This window comes from Ranitomeya imitator, chromosome 3 (assembly GCF_032444005.1).
Source record: "Ranitomeya imitator isolate aRanImi1 chromosome 3, aRanImi1.pri, whole genome shotgun sequence".
NCBI classification, from domain to species: Eukaryota; Metazoa; Chordata; class Amphibia; order Anura; family Dendrobatidae; genus Ranitomeya; species Ranitomeya imitator.
Window position 1 is genome coordinate 826647546 of NC_091284.1, and position 22509 is coordinate 826670054.

Sequence of the window (22509 nt, forward strand, 5' to 3'; positions counted from 1 at the left end):
TGATGTCACTGTTATGGGGTCACTATGATGTCACTGTTATGGGGTCACTATGATGTTAATGTTATGGGGTCACTGTGATGTCACTGTTATGGGCTCGCTGTGATGTCACTGTTATGGGGTCACTATGATGTCACTGTTATGGGGTCACTATGATGTTAATGTTATGGGGTCACTATGATGTCACTGTTATGGGCTCGCTGTGATGTCACTGTTATGGGTTTACTATGATGTCACTGTTATGGGGTCACTATGATGTCACTGTTATGGGGTCACTGTGATGTCACTGTAATGGGCTCGATGTGATGTCACTGTTATGGGGTCACTATGATGTCACTGTTATGGGCTCGCTGTGATGTCACTGTTATGGGCTCGATGTGATGTCACTGTTATGGGGTCACTATGATGTCACTGTTATGGGGTCACTATGATGTCAATGTTATGGGGTCACTATGATGTCACTGTTATGGGCTCGCTGTGATGTCACTGTTATGGGGTCACTATGATGTCACTGTTATGGGGTCACTGTGATGTCACTGTTATGGGGTCATTGTTATGGGGACACTGTTATGAGGTCACTATGATGTCACTGTTATGGGGTCACTGTGATGTCACTGTAATGGGCTCGATGTGATGTCACTGTTATGGGGTCACTATGATGTCACTGTTATGGGCTCGCTGTGATGTCACTGTTATGGGCTCGATGTGATGTCACTGTTATGGGGTCACTATGATGTCACTGTTATGGGGTCACTGTGATGTCACTGTTATGGGGTCACTATGATGTCACTGTTATGGACTCGATGTGATGTCACTGTTATGGGGTCACTATGATGTCACTGTTATGGGGTCACTGTGATGTCACTGTTATGGGGTCACTATGATGTCACTGTTATGGGGTCACTATGATGTCACTGTTATGAGGTCACTGTGATGTCACTGTTATGGGGTCACTATGATGTCACTGTTATGGGGTCACTGTGATGTCACTGTAATGGGCTCGATGTGATGTCACTGTTATGGGGTCACTATGATGTCACTGTTATGGGCTCGCTGTGATGTCACTGTTATGGGCTCGATGTGATGTCACTGTTATGGGGTCACTATGATGTCACTGTTATGGGGTCACTATGATGTCACTGTTATGGGCTCGATGTGATGTCACTGTTATGGGGTCACTATGATGTCACTGTTATGGGGTCACTATGATGTCAATGTTATGGGGTCACTATGATGTCAATGTTATGGGGTCACTATGATGTCACTGTTATGGGCTCGCTGTGATGTCACTGTTATGGGGTCACTATGATGTCACTGTTATGGGGTCATTGTTATGGGGACACTGTTATGAGGTCACTGTGATGTCACTGTTATGAGGTCACTGTGATGTCACTCTTATGTCGTCACTGTGATGTCACTGTTATGGGGTCACTGTGATGTCACTGTTATGGGGTCACTATGATGTCACTGTTATGGACTCGATGTGATGTCACTGTTATGGGGTCACTATGATGTCACTGTTATGGGGTCACTGTGATGTCACTGTTATGGGGTCACTATGATGTCACTGTTATGGGGTCACTATGATGTCACTGTTATGAGGTCACTGTGATGTCACTCTTATGTCGTCACTGTGATGTCACTCTTATGTCGTCACAGTGATGTCACTGTTATGGGGTCACTGTGATGTCACTGTTATGGGGTCATTGTTATGGGGTCACTGTTATGGGGTCACTGTGATTTTACTATTTTAGATATACTGTGGCTGCCACCGATATGGGGCACATTTGATTATTTAGGGCCTTTGTAACGTTTCCCCCCAAGAAGATCCCACATTAGAGTGAGGTCTTTACAAAACATAATGAAGGTTGTCCTCCATTCACACAGATGCGGGGTGATGGCCGCCGCTCACTTTCTGACTGCCGACAGTAAAACTGCTTCACGGAGTCGTACATCCCGATGCGGATAGAGGCGAAGGTCATCTGCCGCTGCAGCCCGGCCACCAGCCCATTGTAGAGACTGGCCGGCCCCTCCATCTTCACCATGGTGGAGATCGTCCCCATCACCCCCTTGTACTGCACGACTCGGACGCTGGGCTGCGCCGGACCCTCCCCTTGGATCTGCAGGTGGGACAGGGAGTGAAGACTTTTTCATATATTTACACCCCTCCCCCCATCGGGTCACCTTATTTACCTGCAGTCGGACTTTCGCCGTGTCTAAGGGGAATGTGAGCAAATCGGCAATACAGGCCGCCGTGCCAGCGCCCACAAACTTCACCATCAGCGTGGGGGGAACCTCGGAGGGCTTCAGTCCCACCATCTTTACTTTTGTAGGTTTTGTAGTCGTCGACCAGTGATACTCTTCACACGTTACCTGTGAAGATAGAATATTCTGACATTATCATCATGTAGTGGAGTACGTCTCCATACATTCCATTCATGTTCTTAAAGGGACAGTCCCTTTAAATAACGCTTAAAGGGCCTGGGGACAGACGTTTTTTTCTCCACTTATATACCTGTATTTCGGGCTAAAAATAAAGTATTTGCTATTGGGTTTCATTACACATTTTGCACCGTTTGCCTTTTACAGGCTATCTTATGACCACAGATGACCCAAATACGTGGATATAAACACAAAAAAAGTTACTAAAACAATCCCTTTAATTACTCATTGTTTTCATGTGGTCTCCGGGACCAACAGAGGTGCTGGATTGTCAGATATTCTGGACTAGTGGGCTAAGATATGGTGCCGGACTATCAGAATTATTGGACTGTTGGATGCCAGATTAAAGGGATTCTGCATTGTGTGCAGAAGGGAAGCTGGAGCGTAACGGTGACTCCGATCATCGCTGATCTCACATTTCTTCACACGACTTCCCGTTTCGATCAGTTAATTTTCTGCTTGGTCATTAAATAAAACTCGGTGAAAGTTTTCGATATGTTCCTTAGTGACAAAGTCAGAAACCTCAAATTAAAGGACATCGTCCAATAAATGCTTCCATTTTCCTTACAAGACTTCTGCTTCCTGTCAGTGAATGAAAATCGGGACAGATCTAAGCATACCCCCATCACCAAAAAATGGATACAGACCCCGGACCGGACCCTGCAGATAAATACAGAACCCAGACCGGACCCTGCAGATAAATACAGAACCCAGACCGGACCCTGCAGATAAATACAGAACCCAGACTGGACCCTGCAGATAAATACAGACCCCAGACTGGACCCTGCAGATAAATACAGACCCCAGACCAGACCCTGCAGATAAATACAGACCCCAGACTGGACCCTGCAGATAAATACAGAACCCAGACCGGACCCTGCAGATAAATACAGAACCCAGACCGGACCCTGCAGATAAATACAGACCCCAGACTGGACCCTGCAAATAAATACAGACCCCGGACCGGACCCTGCAGATAAATACAGACCCCAGACCGGACCCTGCAGATAAATACAGACCCCAGACTGGACCCTGCAGATAAATACAGAACCCAGACCGGACCCTGCAGATAAATACAGAACCCAGACTGGACCCTGCAGATAAATACAGAACCCAGACCGGACCCTGCAGATAATTACAGACCCCAGACTGGACCCTGCAGATAAATACAGAACCCAGACCTGACCCTGCAGATAAATACAGAACCCAGACCGGACCCTGCAAATAATTACAGAACCCAGACCGGACCCTGCAGATAAATACAGACCCCAGAGCGGACCCCGCAGATAAATACAGAACCCAGACCTGACTCTGCAGATAAATACAGAACCCAGACTGGACCCTGCAGATAAATACAGAACCCAGACCGGACCCTGCAGATAAATACAGGCCCCAGACCGGACCCTGCAGATAATTACAGACCCCAGACTGGACCCTGCAGATAAATACAGAACCCAGACTGGACCTTGCAGATAAATACAGAACCCAGACCGGACCCTGCAGATAAATACAGAACCCAGACTGGACCCTGCAGATAATTACAGACCCCAGACTGGACCCTGCAGATAAATACAGAACCCAGACCTGACCCTGCAGATAAATACAGAACCCAGACCGGACCCTGCAGATAATTACAGACCCCAGACTGGACCCTGCAGATAAATACAGAACCCAGACCGGACCCTGCAGATAAATACAGAACCCAGACTGGACCCTGCAGATAAATACAGAACCAAGACCGGACCCTGCAGATAAATACAGAACCCAGACCGGACCCTGCAGATAAATACAGACCCCAGACCGGACCCTGCAGATAAATACAGACCCCGGACCGGACCCTGCAGATAAATACAGACCTCAGACCGGACCCTGCAGATAAATACAGACCCCAGACCGGACTCTGCAGATAAATACAGACCCCAGACTGGACCCTGCAGATAAATACAGACCCCAGACCGGACCCTGCAGATAAATACAGAACCCAGACCGGACCCTGCAGATAAATACAGACCCCAGACCGGACCCTGCAGATAAATACAGACCCCAGACTGGACCCTGCAGATAAATACAGAACCCAGACCGGACCCTGCAGATAAATACAGAACCCAGACTGGACCCTGCAGATAAATACAGAACCCAGACCGGACCCTGCAGATAAATACAGACCCCAGACCGGACCCTGCAGATAAATACAGAACCCAGACTGGACCCTGCAGATAAATACAGAACCCAGACCGGACCCTGCAGATAAATACAGAACCCAGACTGGACCCTGCAGATCAATACAGAACCCAGACCGGACCCTGCAGATAAATACAGACCCCAGACCGGACCCTGCAGATAAATACAGAACCCAGACTGGACCCTGCAGATAAATACAGACCCCAGACCGGACCCTGCAGATAAATACAGACCCCAGACCGGACCCTGCAGATAAATACAGACCCCGGACCGGACCCTGCAGATAAATACAGACACCAGACCGGACCCTGTAGATAAATACAGACCCGGACCGGACCCTGCAGATAAATACAGACCCCAGACCAGACCCTGCAGATAAATACAGACCCCAGACCGGATCCTGCAGATAAATACAGACCCCGGACCGGACCCTTTAGATAAATACAGACCCCGGACCGGACCCTGCAGATAAATACAGACCCCGGACCGGACCCTGCAGATAAATACAGACCCCGGACCGGACCCTGCAGATAAATACAGACCCCGGACCGGACCCCACAGATAAATACAGACCCCGGACCCTGCAGATAAATACAAACCCCAGAGCGGACCCCGCAGATACATACAGACCCCAGACCTGACCCTGCAGATAAATACAGACCCCAGACCGGACCCTGCAGATAAATACAGACCCCAGACCGGACCCTGCAGATAAATACAGACCCCGAACCCTGCAGATAAATACAGACCTCAGACCGGACCCCGCAGATAAATACAGACCCCGGACCAGACCCTGCAGATAAATACAGACCCCAGACCGGACCCTGCAGATAAATACAGACCCCAGACCGGACCCTGCAGATAAATACAGAACCCAGACCGGACCCTGCAGATAAATACAGAACCCAGACCGGACCCTGCAGATAAATACAGACCCCGGACCGGACCCTGCAGATAAATACAGACCCCGGACCGGACCCTGCAGATAAATACAGACCCCAGACCGGACCCTGTAGATAAATACAGACCCCGGACCGGACACCACAGATAAATACAGACCCCGGACCGGACCCTGCAGATTAATACAGACCCCAGAGCGGACCCCGCAGATAAATTCAGACCCCAGACCGGACCCTGCAGATAAATACAGACCCCAGACCAGAACCCTGCAGATAAATACAGACCCCAGACCAGACCCTGCAGATAAATACAGACCCCAGACCGGACCCTGCAGATAAATACAGACCCCGGACCGGACCCCGCAGATAAATACAGACCCCGGACCGGACCCTACAGATAAATACAGACCCCAGACCGGACCCTGCAGATAAATACAGACCCCAGACCGGACCCTGCAGATAAATACAGACCCCAGACCGGACCCTGCAGATAAATACAGACCCCAGACCGGACCCTGCAGATAAATACAGACCACGAACCCTGCAGATAAATACAGACCCCAGGCCGGACCCCGCAGATAAATACAGACCCCGGACCGGACCCTGCAGATAAATACAGACCCCAGACCGGACCCTGCAGATAAATACAGAACCCAGACCGGACCCTGCAGATAAATACAGACCCCAGACCGGACCCTGCAGATAAATACAGACCCCGGACCAAACCTCGCAGATAAATACAGACCCCAGACCGGACCCTGCAGATAAATACAGAACCCAGACCGGACCCTGCAGATAAATACAGACCCCGGACTGGACCCTGCAGATAAATACAGACCCCGGACCGGACCCTGCAGATAAATACAGACCCCAGAGCGGACCCTGCAGATAAATACAGACCCCAGACCGGACCCTGCAGATAAATACAGAACCCAGACCAGACCCTGCAGATAAATACAGACCCCAGAGCGGACCCCGCAGATAAATACAGACCCCGGACCGGACCCTGCAGATAAATACAGAACCCAGACCGGACCCTGCAGATAAATACAGACCCGGACTGGACCCTGCAGATAGATACAGACCCCGGACCGGTCTCTGCAGATAAATACAGACCCCGGACCGGACCCTGCAGATAAATACAGACCCCGGACCGGACCCTGCAGATAAATACAGACCCCAGAGCGGACCCAGCAGATAAATACAGACCCCAGACTGGACCCTGCAGATAAATACAGAACCCAGACCGGATCCTGCAGATAAATACAGACCCCAGACCGGACCCTGCAGATAAATACAGAACCCAGACTGGACCCCACAGATAGATACAGACCCCAGACCCGACCCTGCAGATAAATACAGACCCCGGACCAGACCCCGCAGATAAATACAGACCCCAGACCGGACTCTGCAGATAAATACAGACCCCGGACCAGACCCCGCAGATAAATACAGACCCCAGACTGGACCTTGCAGATAAATACAGAACCCAGACCGGACCCTGCAGATAGATACAGACCCCGGACCAGACCCCGCAGATAAATACAGACCCCAGACCGGACCCTGCAGATAAATACAGAACCCAGACTGGACCCCACAGATAAATACAAACCCCGGACCGCACCCTGCAGATAAATACAGGCCCCGGACCGGACCCTGCAGATAAATACAGAACCCAGACCGGACCCTGCAGATAAATACAGACCCCGGACTGGACCCTGCAGATAAATACAAACCCCGGACCCTGCAGATAAATACAGACCCCGGACTGGACCCTGCAGATAAATACAAACCCCGGACCGCACCCTGCAGATAAATACAGGCCCCGGACCGGACACTGCAGATAAATACAGAACCCAGACCGGACCCTGCAGATAAATACAGACCCCGGACTGGACCCTGCAGATAAATACAAACCCCAGACCGGACCCTGCAGATAAATACAGGCCCCAGACCGGACCCTGCAGATAAATACAGACCCCGGACCGGACCCTGCAGATAAATACAGGCCCCAGAGCGGACCCCGCAGATAAATACAGACCCCGGACCGGACCCTGCAGATAAATACAGAACCCAGACCGGACCCTGCAGATAAATACAGAACCCAGACTGGACCCCACAGATAAATACAGACCCCAGACCGGACCCTGCAGATAAATACAGACCCCGGACCGCACCCTGCAGATAAATACAGACCCCAGACCAGACCCTGCAGATAAATACAGACCCCAGACCGGACCCTGCAGATAAATACAGAACCCAGACCGGACCCTGCAGATAAATACAGACCCCAGACCGGATCCAGCAGATAAATACAGACCCCAGACCGGACCCTGCAGATAAATACAGAACCCAGACCGGACCCTGCAGATAAATACAGACACCAGACCGGACCCTGCAGATAAATACAGACCCGGATCGGACCCTGCAGATAAATACAGACCCCAGACCAGACCCTGCAGATAAATACAGACCCCAGACCGGACCCCACAGATAAATACAGACCCCGGACCGGACCCTGCAGATAAATACAGACCCCAGAGCGGACCCTGCAGATAAATACAGACACCAGACCGGACCCCGCAGATAAATACAGACCCCGGACCGGACCCTGCAAATAAATACAGAACCCACACCGGACCCTGCAGATAAATACAGACCCCAGACCGGACCCTGCAGATAAATACAGAACCCAGACCGGACCCTGCAGATAAATACAGACCCCAGACCGGACCCTGCAGATAAATACAGACCCCAGAGCGGACCCCGCAGATAAATAAAGACCCCAGACTGGACCCTGCAGATAAATACAGACCCCAGACCAGAACCCTGCAGATAAATACAGACCCCAGACCGGACCCTGCAGATAAATACAGACCCCGGACCGGACCCCGCAGATAAATATAGACCCCGGACCGGACCCTACAGATAAATACAGACCCCAGACCGGACCCTGCAGATAAATACAGACCCCAGACCGGACCCTGCAGATAAATACAGACCCAAGACCGGACCCTGCAGATAAATACAGACCCCAGACCGGACCCTGCAGATAAATACAGACCCCGGACCGGACCCTGCAGATAAATACAGACACCAGACCGGACCCTGTAGATAAATACAGACCCGGACCGGACCCTGCAGATAAATACAGACCCCAGACCTGACCCTGCAGATAAATACAGACCCCAGACCGGATCCTGCAGATAAATACAGACCCCGGACCGGACCCTTTAGATAAATACAGACCCCGGACCGGACCCTGCAGATAAATACAGACCCCGGACCGGACCCTGCAGAAAAATACAGACCCCGGACCGGACCCTGCAGATAAATACAGACCCCGGACCGGACCCCACAGATAAATACAGACCCCGGACCCTGCAGATAAATACAAACCCCAGAGCGGACCCCGCAGATAAATACAGATCCCAGACCGGACCCTGCAGATAAATACAGACCCCAGACCGGACCCTGCAGATAAATACAGACCCCAGACCGGACCCTGCAGATAAATACAGACCCCGAACCCTGCAGATAAATACAGACCTCAGACCGGACCCCGCAGATAAATACAGACCCCGGACCGGACCCTGCAGATAAATACAGACCCCAGACCGGACCCTGCAGATAAATACAGAACCCAGACCGGACCCTGCAGATAAATACAGACCCCAGACCGGACCCTGCAGATAAATACAGACCCCGGACCGAACCCCGCAGATAAATACAGACCCCAGACCGGACCCTGCAGATAAATACAGAACCCAGACCGGACCCTGCAGATAAATACAGACCCCGGACCGGACCCTGCAGATAAATACAGACCCCAGACCGGACCCTGCAGATAAATACAGAACCCAGACCGGACCCTGCAGATAAATACAGACACCAGACCGGACCCTGCAGATAAATACAGACCCGGACCGGACCCTGCAGATAAATACAGACCCCAGACCAGACCCTGCAGATAAATACAGACCCCAGACCGGACCCCACAGATAAATACAGACCCCGGACCGGACCCTGCAGATAAATACAGACCCCAGAGCGGACCCTGCAGATAAATACAGACACCAGACCGGACCCCGCAGATAAATACAGACCCCGGACCGGACCCTGCAGATAAATACAGAACCCACACCGGACCCTGCAGATAAATACAGACCCCAGACCGGACCCTGCAGATAAATACAGAACCCAGACCGGACCCTGCAGATAAATACAGACCCCAGACCGAACCCTGCAGATAAATACAGACCCCAGAGCGGACCCCGCAGATAAATAAAGACCCCAGACCGGACCCTGCAGATAAATACAGACCCCAGACCAGAACCCTGCAGATAAATACAGACCCCAGACCGGACCCTGCAGATAAATACAGACCCCGGACCGAACCCCGCAGATAAATATAGACCCCGGACCGGACCCTACAGATAAATACAGACCCCAGACCGGACCCTGCAGATAAATACAGACCCCAGACCGGACCCTGCAGATAAATACAGACCCAAGACCGGACCCTGCAGATAAATACAGACCCCAGACCGGACCCTGCAGATAAATACAGACCCCGGACCGGACCCTGCAGATAAATACAGACACCAGACCGGACCCTGTAGATAAATACAGACCCGGACCGGACCCTGCAGATAAATACAGACCCCAGACCAGACCCTGCAGATAAATACAGACCCCAGACCGGATCCTGCAGATAAATACAGACCCCGGACCGGACCCTTTAGATAAATACAGACCCCGGACCGGACCCTGCAGATAAATACAGACCCGGACCGGACCCTGCAGAAAAATACAGACCCCGGACCGGACCCTGCAGATAAATACAGACCCCGGACCGGACCCCACAGATAAATACAGACCCCGGACCCTGCAGATAAATACAAACCCCAGAGCGGACCCCGCAGATAAATACAGACCCCAGACCGGACCCTGCAGATAAATACAGACCCCAGACCGGACCCTGCAGATAAATACAGACCCCAGACCGGACCCTGCAGATAAATACAGACCCCGAACCCTGCAGATAAATACAGACCTCGGACCGGACCCCGCAGATAAATACAGACCCCGGACCGGACCCTGCAGATAAATACAGACCCCAGACCGGACCCTGCAGATAAATACAGAACCCAGACCGGACCCTGCAGATAAATACAGACCCCAGACCGGACCCTGCAGATAAATACAGACCCCGGACCGAACCCCGCAGATAAATACAGACCCCAGACCGGACCCTGCAGATAAATACAGACCCCAGACTGGACCCTGCAGATAAATACAGAACCCAGACCGGACCCTGCAGATAAATACAGACCCCAGACCGGACCCTGCAGATAAATACAGACCCCGGACCGAACCCCGCAGATAAATACAGACCCCAGACCGGACCCTGCAGATAAATACAGACCCCAGACCGGACCCTGCAGATAAATACAGAACCCAGACCGGACCCTGCAGATAAATACAGAACCCAGACCGGACCCTGCAGATAAATACAGACCCCGGACCGGACCCTGCAGATAAATACAGACCCCGGACCCTGCAGATAAATACAGAACCCAGACCGGACCCTGCAGATAAATACAGACACCAGACCGGACCCTGCAGATAAATACAGACCCGGACCGGACCCTGCAGATAAATACAGACCCCAGACCAGACCCTGCAGATAAATACAGACCCCAGACCGGACCCCACAGATAAATACAGACCCCGGACCGGACCCTGCAGATAAATACAGACCCCAGAGCGGACCCTGCAGATAAATACAGACCCCGAACCCTGCAGATAAATACAGACCTCGGACCGGACCCCGCAGATAAATACAGACCCCGGACCGGACCCTGCAGATAAATACAGACCCCAGACCGGACCCTGCAGATAAATACAGAACCCAGACCGGACCCTGCAGATAAATACAGACCCCAGACCGGACCCTGCAGATAAATACAGACCCCGGACCGAACCCCGCAGATAAATACAGACCCCAGACCGGACCCTGCAGATAAATACAGACCCCAGACTGGACCCTGCAGATAAATACAGAACCCAGACCGGACCCTGCAGATAAATACAGACCCCAGACCGGACCCTGCAGATAAATACAGACCCCGGACCGAACCCCGCAGATAAATACAGACCCCAGACCGGACCCTGCAGATAAATACAGACCCCAGACCGGACCCTGCAGATAAATACAGAACCCAGACCGGACCCTGCAGATAAATACAGAACCCAGACCGGACCCTGCAGATAAATACAGACCCCGGACCGGACCCTGCAGATAAATACAGACCCCAGACCGGACCCTGCAGATAAATACAGAACCCAGACCGGACCCTGCAGATAAATACAGACACCAGACCGGACCCTGCAGATAAATACAGACCCGGACCGGACCCTGCAGATAAATACAGACCCCAGACCAGACCCTGCAGATAAATACAGACCCCAGACCGGACCCCACAGATAAATACAGACCCCGGACCGGACCCTGCAGATAAATACAGACCCCAGAGCGGACCCTGCAGATAAATACAGACACCAGACCGGACCCCGCAGATAAATACAGACCCCGGACCGGACCCTGCAGATAAATACAGAACCCACACCGGACCCTGCAGATAAATACAGACCCCAGACCGGACCCTGCAGATAAATACAGAACCCAGACCGGACCCTGCAGATAAATACAGACCCCAGACCGGACCCTGCAGATAAATACAGACCCCAGAGCGGACCCCGCAGATAAATAAAGACCCCAGACCGGACCCTGCAGATAAATACAGACCCAAGACCGGACCCTGCAGATAAATACAGACCCCAGACCGGACCCTGCAGATAAATACAGACCCCGGACCGGACCCCGCAGATAAATATAGACCCCGGACCGGACCCTACAGATAAATACAGACCCCAGACCGGACCCTGCAGATAAATACAGACCCCAGACCGGACCCTGCAGATAAATACAGACCCAAGACCGGACCCTGCAGATAAATACAGACCCCAGACCGGACCCTGCAGATAAATACAGACCCCGGACCGGACCCTGCAGATAAATACAGACACCAGACCGGACCCTGTAGATAAATACAGACCCGGACCGGACCCTGCAGATAAATACAGACCCCAGACCAGACCCTGCAGATAAATACAGACCCCAGACCGGATCCTGCAGATAAATACAGACCCCGGACCGGACCCTTTAGATAAATACAGACCCCGGACCGGACCCTGCAGATAAATACAGACCCCGGACCGGACCCTGCAGAAAAATACAGACCCCGGACCGGACCCTGCAGATAAATACAGACCCCGGACCGGACCCCACAGATAAATACAGACCCCGGACCCTGCAGATAAATACAAACCCCAGAGCGGACCCCGCATATAAATACAGACCCCAGACCGGACCCTGCAGATAAATACAGACCCCAGACCGGACCCTGCAGATAAATACAGACCCCAGACCGGACCCTGCAGATAAATACAGACCCCGAACCCTGCAGATAAATACAGACCTCAGACCGGACCCCGCAGATAAATACAGACCCCGGACCGGACCCTGCAGATAAATACAGACCCCAGACCGGACCCTGCAGATAAATACAGAACCCAGACCGGACCCTGCAGATAAATACAGACCCCAGACCGGACCCTGCAGATAAATACAGACCCTGGACCGAACCCCGCAGATAAATACAGACCCCAGACCGGACCCTGCAGATAAATACAGACCCCAGACCGGACCCTGCAGATAAATACAGAACCCAGACCGGACCCTGCAGATAAATACAGAACCCAGACCGGACCCTGCAGATAAATACAGACCCCGGACCCTGCAGATAAATACAGACCCCGGACCGGACCCTGCAGATAAATACAGACCCCAGACCGGACCCTGTAGATAAATACAGACCCCGGACCGGACCCCACAGATAAATACAGACCCCGGACCGGACCCTGCAGATAAATACAGACCCCAGAGCGGACCCCGCAGATAAATTCAGACCCCAGACCGGACCCTGCAGATAAATACAGACCCCAGACCAGAACCCTGCAGATAAATACAGACCCCAGACCAGACCCTGCAGATAAATAGAGACCCCAGACCGGACCCTGCAGATAAATACAGACCCCGGACCGGACCCCGCAGATAAATACAGACCCCGGACCGGACCCTACAGATAAATACAGACCCCAGACCGGACCCCGCAGATAAATACAGACCCCGGACCGGACCCTGCAGATAAATACAGACCCCAGACCGGACCCCGCAGATAAATACAGACCCCGGACCGGACCCTGCAGATAAATACAGACCCCAGACCGGACCCTGCAGATAAATACAGAACCCAGACCGGACCCTGCAGATAAATACAGACCCCAGACCGGACCCTGCAGATAAATACAGACCCCGGACCGAACCTCGCAGATAAATACAGACCCCAGACCGGACCCTGCAGATAAATACAGAACCCAGACCGGACCCTGCAGATAAATACAGACCCCGGACTGGACCCTGCAGATAAATACAGACCCCGGACCGGACCCTGCAGATAAATACAGACCCCAGAGCGGACCCTGCAGATAAATACAGACCCCAGACCGGACCCTGCAGATAAATACAGAACCCAGACCAGACCCTGCAGATAAATACAGACCCCAGAGCGGACCCCGCAGATAAATACAGACCCCGGACCGGACCCTGCAGATAAATACAGAACCCAGACCGGACCCTGCAGATAAATACAGACCCGGACTGGACCCTGCAGATAGATACAGACCCCGGACCGGTCTCTGCAGATAAATACAGACCCCGGACCGGACCCTGCAGATAAATACAGACCCGGACCGGACCCTGCAGATAAATACAGACCCCAGAGCGGACCCAGCAGATAAATACAGACCCCAGACTGGACCCTGCAGATAAATACAGAACCCAGACCGGACCCTGCAGATAAATACAGACCCCAGACCGGACCCTGCAGATAAATACAGAACCCAGACTGGACCCCACAGATAAATACAGACCCCATACCGGACCCCACAGATAGATACAGACCCCAGACCGGACCCTGCAGATAAATACAGACCCCGGACCAGACCCCGCAGATAAATACAGACCCCAGACCGGACCCTGCAGATAAATACAGACCCCGGACCAGACCCCGCAGATAAATACAGACCCCAGACCGGACCCTGCAGATAAATACAGAACCCAGACCGGACCCTGCAGATAGATACAGACCCCGGACCAGACCCCACAGATAAATACAGACCCCAGACCGGACCCTGCAGATAAATACAGACACCAGACCGGACCCTGCAGATAAATACAGACCCTGACCGGACCCTGCAGATAAATACAGACCCTGACCGGACCCTGCAGATAAATACAGACCCCAGACTGGACCCTGCAGATAAATACAGATCCCGGACCGCACCCTGCAGATAAATACAGACCCCAGACCGGACCCCGCAGATAAATACAGACCCCGGACCGGACCCTGCAGATAAATACAGACCCCAGACCGGACCCTGCAGATAAATACAGACACCAGACCGGACCCTGCAGATAAATACAGACCACAGACTGGACCCTGCAGATAAATACAGACCCCAGACCGGAACCCGCAGATAAATACAGACCCCAGATCGGATCCGGCAGATAAATACAGAACCCAGACCGGACCCTGCAGATAAATACAGACCCCGGACCGGACCCTGCAGATAAATACAGACACCAGACCGGACCCTGCAGATAAATACAGACCCCGGACCGGACCCTGCAGATAAATACAGACCCCGGACCGGACCCTGCAGATAAATACAGACCCCAGACCGGACCCTGCAGATAAATACAGACCCTGACCGGACCCTGCAGATAAATACAGACCCCAGACTGGACCCTGCAGATAAATACAGACCCCGGACCGGACCCTGCAGATAAATACAGACACCAGACCGGACCCTGCAGATAAATACAGACCCCAGACCAGACCCTGCAGATAAATACAGACCCCGGACTGGACCCCACAGATAAATACAGACCCCGGACCGGACCCTGCAGATAAATACAGACCCCAGACTGGACCCTGCAGATAAATACAGACCCCGGACCGGACCCTGCAGATAAATACAGACCCGGACCGGACCCTGCAGATAAATACAGACCCTGACCGGACCCTGCAGATAAATACAGACCCCAGACCGGACCCTGCAGATAAATGCAGACCCCAGACCGGACCCTGCAGATTAATACAGACCCCAGACTGGAACCTGCAGATAAATACAGACCCCGGACCGCACCCTGCAGATAAATACAGACACCAGACCGGACCCTGCAGATAAATACAGACCCTGACCGGACCCTGCAGATAAATACAGACCCCAGACCGGACCCTGCAGATAAATACAGACCCCAGACCGGACCCTGCAGATAAATACAGACCCCAGACTGGAACCTGCAGATAAATACAGACCCCGGACCGGACCCTGCAGATAAATACAGACCCCGGACCGGACCCTGCAGATAAATACAGACCCCGGACCGGACCCTGCAGATAAATACAGACCCCAGACCGGACCCCGCAGATAAATACAGACCCCATACCGAACCCCGCAGATAAATAGAGACCCCGGACCGGACCCTACAGATAAATACAGACCCCAGACCAGATCCCTGAATATATACAACCCCCAGACCAGACCCCTAAGTAAATATAGACCCCAAACCAGACCCCATAAACTAATGCAGACACCAGACCAGACCCCTGACTATATACAACCCCCAGAGTAGACCTCTAAATAAACACAGACCTCAGCCCAGACCCCTAAATATATACAGACCCTCAACCCAGACCCCTAAATATATACAGACCCTCAGCCCAGAGCCCCTAAACTAACACAAATGCCAGAACCAAGACCAGACCTCTTACACCAATGCAGATCTGAGATCAGGTTTCTAGATTAATGAAAGTCCCCCAAAACTACAGACATCAGTCTCCATAACACCAATCCAGACCCCTTTAATAAGTGCCACAGACCAGACTGCCCCCATTATATATATAACCAGTTTGCAGCAGGACATTTTGTGACATTTTGCAGAAAACAGCTGAATGGAAGGGACTCACTGGGAAATGTAGTATTTTGGGGGTAATGTGCTAGTGCGGGGGCACCCGGCCTCTAGGAGATCTGTGGACGGAATCTGGGTGAAGGGTGAGACTTGTTGACACGTATATAATCACCGGGTGCCATGACTTGTGACCTTACCCGGGTGTGCTGATCACTGACATATGTGAAGCCTTTCCCCCTGCCAAGTCAGATCTGCGCTCACGTCCTCCGCTGACCCGACGTCCTCTGTGGTCACCGGCACCAGAACATCACAGAGGTTTTAATCTTGGTGAAAATAGAAATTTCTTCAAAAATTGTGTCAGTTGTCACCGCCGTCTTGGAATTCTATTCGTAAAGTCTGACATATGGAGATGGGTAGGATCGGGGTCCTATGAGGACCACAGGCGACCGGTCGTGCGACCACCGCGTGCTTGTAGCTCTAATTATACAAATAAATTATTTTATTAAAAAAATGGAAAAAATTACCTGACTTTCCGGAAGAGGCTACTCTGTGGTCTGGAGACATCATCTCACCGATATTCTATGGGTGTATGTACACCGTATATATATATATATATATATTTGTTTTGGGGCTTATTTTTACATCAGTTCCCAAGCCCTCGCCTCGGGCGGCGGGGGCGGCCTTTCAACCCTTCATTTTACGTCAGATCTGATTCATTCTTTCTATTCTATTCTGTCCGGAGACTTAAACCGAAATCTCTCTAGAGAATAGAACGGTCTCATTCTCAGGACTGAGGATAGAAAGACGGAAAGACAAGACAGTAAATTCCTTTCTTTTTATAGATCTTCTTAATCCCGAGGCGGGCGGGACTGAAACCCCACGAGTACAGGTGCCGATGTACGTACAGAGGTGCTGAAAACATTCACTGAATAATCCCGGGGGCCGGGAAAGAACCCAGGGATGTCGCCGAAAATACAGGAAGGATTCTGCACATGAGTTTTATCCAATTTTATGACAATTTAGGGGAGCGGGAAATTAGGGATTTTAAAATATTTGGAAAAAAAAGTTTATTTTATCCTATAATGTACTGAAAAATTAGAAAAAAAAATTCAATTGCAGTGAAATGGTGAAAAAATAAACAAAATTCCGCTGTTTTTGTGTTTTGCAGAGTTCATTAGGGAAGGAAAATTGATCCGACATTATGGTTCTCCGGCTCAGTATCATTACGGTGACAGATTACATAAGTGGTGAATAAAAATGCAGAACTTTGTAAAAAAAAAAAAAAATGTTATGTTTCCATTTTTGGAGTTTCGTAACATTTTTACTTTGGATCTGTTTTTTTTTTAGCTGTTGTTTGTATTGATACAGAATTGTGGTGCATGCAATGTTTTGGTTGCTCTTTTTTGCAATTTTTGGGTGACTGAAAAAACAACAATTGTGGCATTTCGATTATATTTCCTAATGAACTCGTTAATTTTTAATTGTAATACATCATGTGTGTAGTAATATTGAATATATTTATTTTTTTATAAATTTTTTTTTAACCTTTTTTATTTTTTTTTTAAATATATATATTTTATTTTTTTTCATTATTTATTTTTCTTACTCTCCATAGGGTATATTGGCCTATGATATATATTGATTGGAAATAATCCCAACGAAACAGTGATGATTGATGAAAACTAACAAAATTAATATACAATATATTTCATCTTTTTGAAAGTTCTGTAAATATGAATGATACATCTATATTTTATAGATTAGTGTTTTATGTATATTTTTTAATTTATTTTTAAATATAATATATTTTTATTTTTCAATATATTTAATAATTATTTTAAATAAAAATAATATAATAATAATGATGCATATTCTCTTATTACAACCATTTATATGGTCATGTTTTTTTTTATATTACATTATTCTTTATGGAGGAGGCCATTTTCTGGTCTATTTGTAATTTAAATGATTATGTTATTTTATATTATATAACATTTTCTATTATTATTATCATTTATAATATGTATATTTTCTGTAGCTTAGTTGATTATATTATTTTACATTATTTTTACATTATAATTTATGTTTCGTTATATTATTATTACTATTATTATTATTATATTTTCCATACATTCTCATTGTATTATTTCTCTTCCCACATTTTCCCTTCCTACCTATGGTCCACGCTCCTGGTCTCGCTGCGTCTCTCTCTCGCTCTGAGTCCAGTGTTGACTCGTGGGACCTTCGCTTTTATATTTTGGGCACAGCAGCCTCATCTAATTACAACATCTCCTGGAACAGGGGCCGAAAACACGGATCACTTGTCACTTGTGTAAATCAGTGTGTGTGACAGAACAAAGCACAAAGAGCTCAGGCCTCGTTCACACTGACCCTGGACCGGAACCAAAGTTCTATATTATGTCTGTCCAATATGCGTTCCATCCCCTATAGTGAAAAATGACGGTACTCATGGGGTTACATTTCGAAATGGGTCTTTCTGGAGTTCTTCTTACAAATTTGGAGTTTGGGAAAGCTTGGTGACAGTCCTGGCGAGAGCTGTAATGGTAGTAACAAGACTACCCCCGGGCCCCACCAACCATCTCGGATCCAGGGGCACAGTCCCTGGTTTTGGGGTCTTGTCCTGCTTTCAGCTGCATCTAGGTCTTTAGGTGCAGATACATAGTGAACATAGTGGTGGAGCGGAGGAGAGATGGGCACTATGTAGAAACACACTGGAGGCATCATACGGTGTGCAGGGACCATCATACTGTGTGCGGGGCATCATACTGTGTGTGGGGCTGTGGGGCATCATACTGTGTGTGGGGCTGTGGGGCATCATACTGTGTGTGGGGGCTGTGGGGCATCATACTGTGTGTGGGGCTGTGGGGCATCATACTGTGTGTGGGGCTGTGGGGCATCATACTGTGTGTGGGGCTGTGGGGCATCATACTGTGTGTGGGGCTGTGGGGCATCATACTGTGTGTGGGGGCTGTGGGGCATCATACTGTGTGTGGGGCCTGTGGGGCATCATACTGTGTGTGGGGGCTGTGGGGCATCATACTGTGTGTGGGGGCTGTGGGGCATCATACTGTGTGTGGGGGCTGTGGGGCATCATACTGTGTGTGGGGGCTGTGGGGCATCATACTGTGTGTGGGGGCTGTGGGGCATCATACTGTGTGTGGGGCTGTGGGGCATCATACTGTGTGTGGGGCTGTGGGGCATCATACTGTGTGTGGGGCTGTGGGGCATCATACTGTGTGTGGGGCTGTGGGGCATCATACTGTGTGTGGGGGCTGTGGGGCATCATACTGTGTATGGGGCATCATACTGTGTGTGGGGGCATCATACTGTGTGTGTGGGGCATCATACTGTGTGTGGGGCTATGGGGCATCATACTGAGTGTGGGGGCTGTGGGGCATCATACTGTGTGTGGGGGCTGTGGGGCATCATACTGTGTGTGGGGGCTGTGGGGCATCATACTGTGTGTGGGGGCTGTGGGGCATCATACTGTGTGTGGGGGCTGTGGGGCATCATACTGTGTGTGGGGGGCTGTGGGGCATCATACTGTGTGTGGGGGCTGTGGGGCATTATACTGTGTGTGGGGCATCATACTGTGTGTGTGGGGCTGTGGGGCATCATACTGTGTGTGGGGCTGTGGGGCATCATACTGTGTATGGGGCATCATACTGTGTGTGGGGACTGTGGGGCATCATACTGTGTGTGGGCCATCATACTGTGTGTGGGGCTGTGGGGCATCATACTGTGTGTAGGGACTGCCTGTGGGGCATCATACTGTGTGTAGGGGCTGTGGGGCATCATACTGTGAAGGGGCACTCTGGGGAAATCAATTTCTGTAGGTGGACTCTGGGGGCATCATATTGTGTAAGAGGATTCTTGGGGCATCAGGGGGCACTGCAGGGTCATCATATTATGAAAAGAAGGCACTGTGTGGGCGTCATGTGTGGGGGCAATGTTGGGGTATCGTACTGTGTGAAGGGCATAAAAAGGTATTAACCTGTGAGGGACCTCTGAGGGGCGTTACTGGTGGCACACGGTCTGTGTTTTTCCACAAGGCCTGGGTGAGGTTAGAGGGGCGTCTCCTGTTCCTTTGGTAATAATGGCCGTCATGGCCGGGACATTTCTTTGCTCCTCCAGTAATGTAGGGGGGGACACAGTCTATGTCTTCCCCGCATCCTCATATTTCCAGGTCGGGGCCCACACCCACTTCTGTACTTGCCACAGAGACACGCCAGCGCCTGCTGCCAACGATCCCATTATGGGGCACGTCCTGGGCTGTGAGCAGCTGGATTTATGGAGACTTCGCCCTAACCTGTGGTGTCATCGGGGTGGGGTAATAACATTGCATTTCGTCTGGTGGTGTATCATCGGATCGCCCCTTTGTGGGGTGAACAGGGGGTCAGTGGCTGCGGGTGAGACCCCGCTATGGTAAACATTGGCGGATCAGTGGCAGCCTCTAGGACCATGGCGGACGGGGTCACGGGGAAAGCTGTCTGACAACCCTATGGCCACACGGCATTATAGAGGTTGTCAGACAGATCTACTACAGGACAGAGCGGCCGCCATGTTTGTTGTCGTCCATCTTCCCCAGCTCTCCCCTCGCCTGCTGTGCCCTCACCATCCCCTGCAGACTGTGAGCCCTCGCGGGCAGGGTCCTCTCTCCCCCTGCAGACTGTGAGCCCTCGCGGGCAGGGTCCTCTCTCCCCCTGCACACTGTGAGCCCTCGCGGGCAGGGTCCTCTCTCCCCCTGCAGACTGTGAGCCCTCGCGGGCAGGGTCCTCTCTCCCCCTGCACACTGTGAGCCATCGCGGGCAGGGTCCTCTCTCCCCCTGCAGACTGTGAGCCCTCGCGGGCAGGGTCCTCCCTCCTCCTGCAGACTGTGAGCCCTCGCGGGCAGGGTCCTCTCTCCCCCTGCAGACTGTGAGCCCTCGCGGGCAGGGTCCTCTCTCCCCCTGCAGACTGTGAGCCCTCACGGGCAGGGTCCTCTCTCCTCCTGCAGACTGTGAGCCCTCGCGGGCAGGGTCCTCTCTCCTCCTGCAGACTGTGAGCCCTCGCAGGCAGGTTCCTCTCTCCTCCTGCAGACTGTGAGCCCTCGCAGGCAGGTTCCTCTCTCCTCCTGCAGACTGTGAGCCCTCGCGGGCAAGGTTCCTCTCTCCTCCTGCAGACTGTGAGCCCTCGCAGGCAGGTTCCTCTCTCCTCCTGCAGACTGTGAGCCCTCGCGGGCAAGGTTCTCTCTCCCCCTGCAGACTGTGAGCCCTCGCGGGCAGGTTCCTCTCTCCTCCTGCAGACTGTGAGCCCTCGCAGGCAGGTTCCTCTCTCCTCCTGCAGACTGTGAGCCCTCGCGGGCAGGTTCCTCTCTCCTCCTGCAGACTGTGAGCCCTCGCGGGCAAGGTTCTCTCTCCCCCTGCAGACTGTGAGCCCTCGCGGGCAAGTTCCTCTCTCCTCCTGCAGACTGTGAGCCCTCGCGGGCAGGTTCCTCTCTCCTTATGTACCCGTGTGCCTTCTTGTTTCACTCATGTTTATTGTGCTTGTCTATCTCTGCCCCTTTCACATGTAAAGCGCCGTGGAATAAATGGCGCTATAAAATGTCTGATAATAATAGGAGGCCGGGGGCTGATGTCCTGCTGCCGTGGTCACGGTGTTCCTGCTGACACCGGGTGGAAAGTGCCACATCTCCGCGCGTCACGGAAGATTATTCCTAGAAGTGACAGCGAACGTCTCATCCCGTCACCACACAGCCCCGTGATTGGCTGGAGGCGTGGAGCTCAGCCAATCAGCATCAGGGGCTGGTGGAGGGCCCGGTCCTGGTGACATCACAAGGCGATATCCAGCACCTTGTTTACCGGAGACGGAGGAAACCCGACCCACGCA

General features: G+C 51.5%; 1 protein-coding gene across 2 annotated transcripts in view; it reads right to left on the reverse strand.

Annotated features, from left to right (window-relative positions):
• Positions 1 to 21370, reverse strand: part of LOC138672375 (dicarboxylate carrier UCP2-like) — a 34210-nt gene extending 12840 nt beyond the window's left edge. The window contains exons 1-3 of one of the 2 annotated variants that reach the window (XM_069760310.1): positions 21257 to 21370; positions 2191 to 2370; positions 1910 to 2117 (exon numbers count right to left, since the gene is read on the reverse strand). In XM_069760310.1, coding sequence (XP_069616411.1) covers positions 1910 to 2117; positions 2191 to 2370; positions 21257 to 21259 — 391 coding nt within the window. In that variant the 5' untranslated portion in view covers positions 21260 to 21370. Of the gene's footprint in view, positions 1 to 1909; positions 2118 to 2190; positions 2371 to 18794; positions 18930 to 21256 lie in introns of those variants that run through there. The other variant, XM_069760311.1, reaches the window with a different exon arrangement.
• Between the last annotated feature and the right edge of the window lie 1139 nt (positions 21371 to 22509).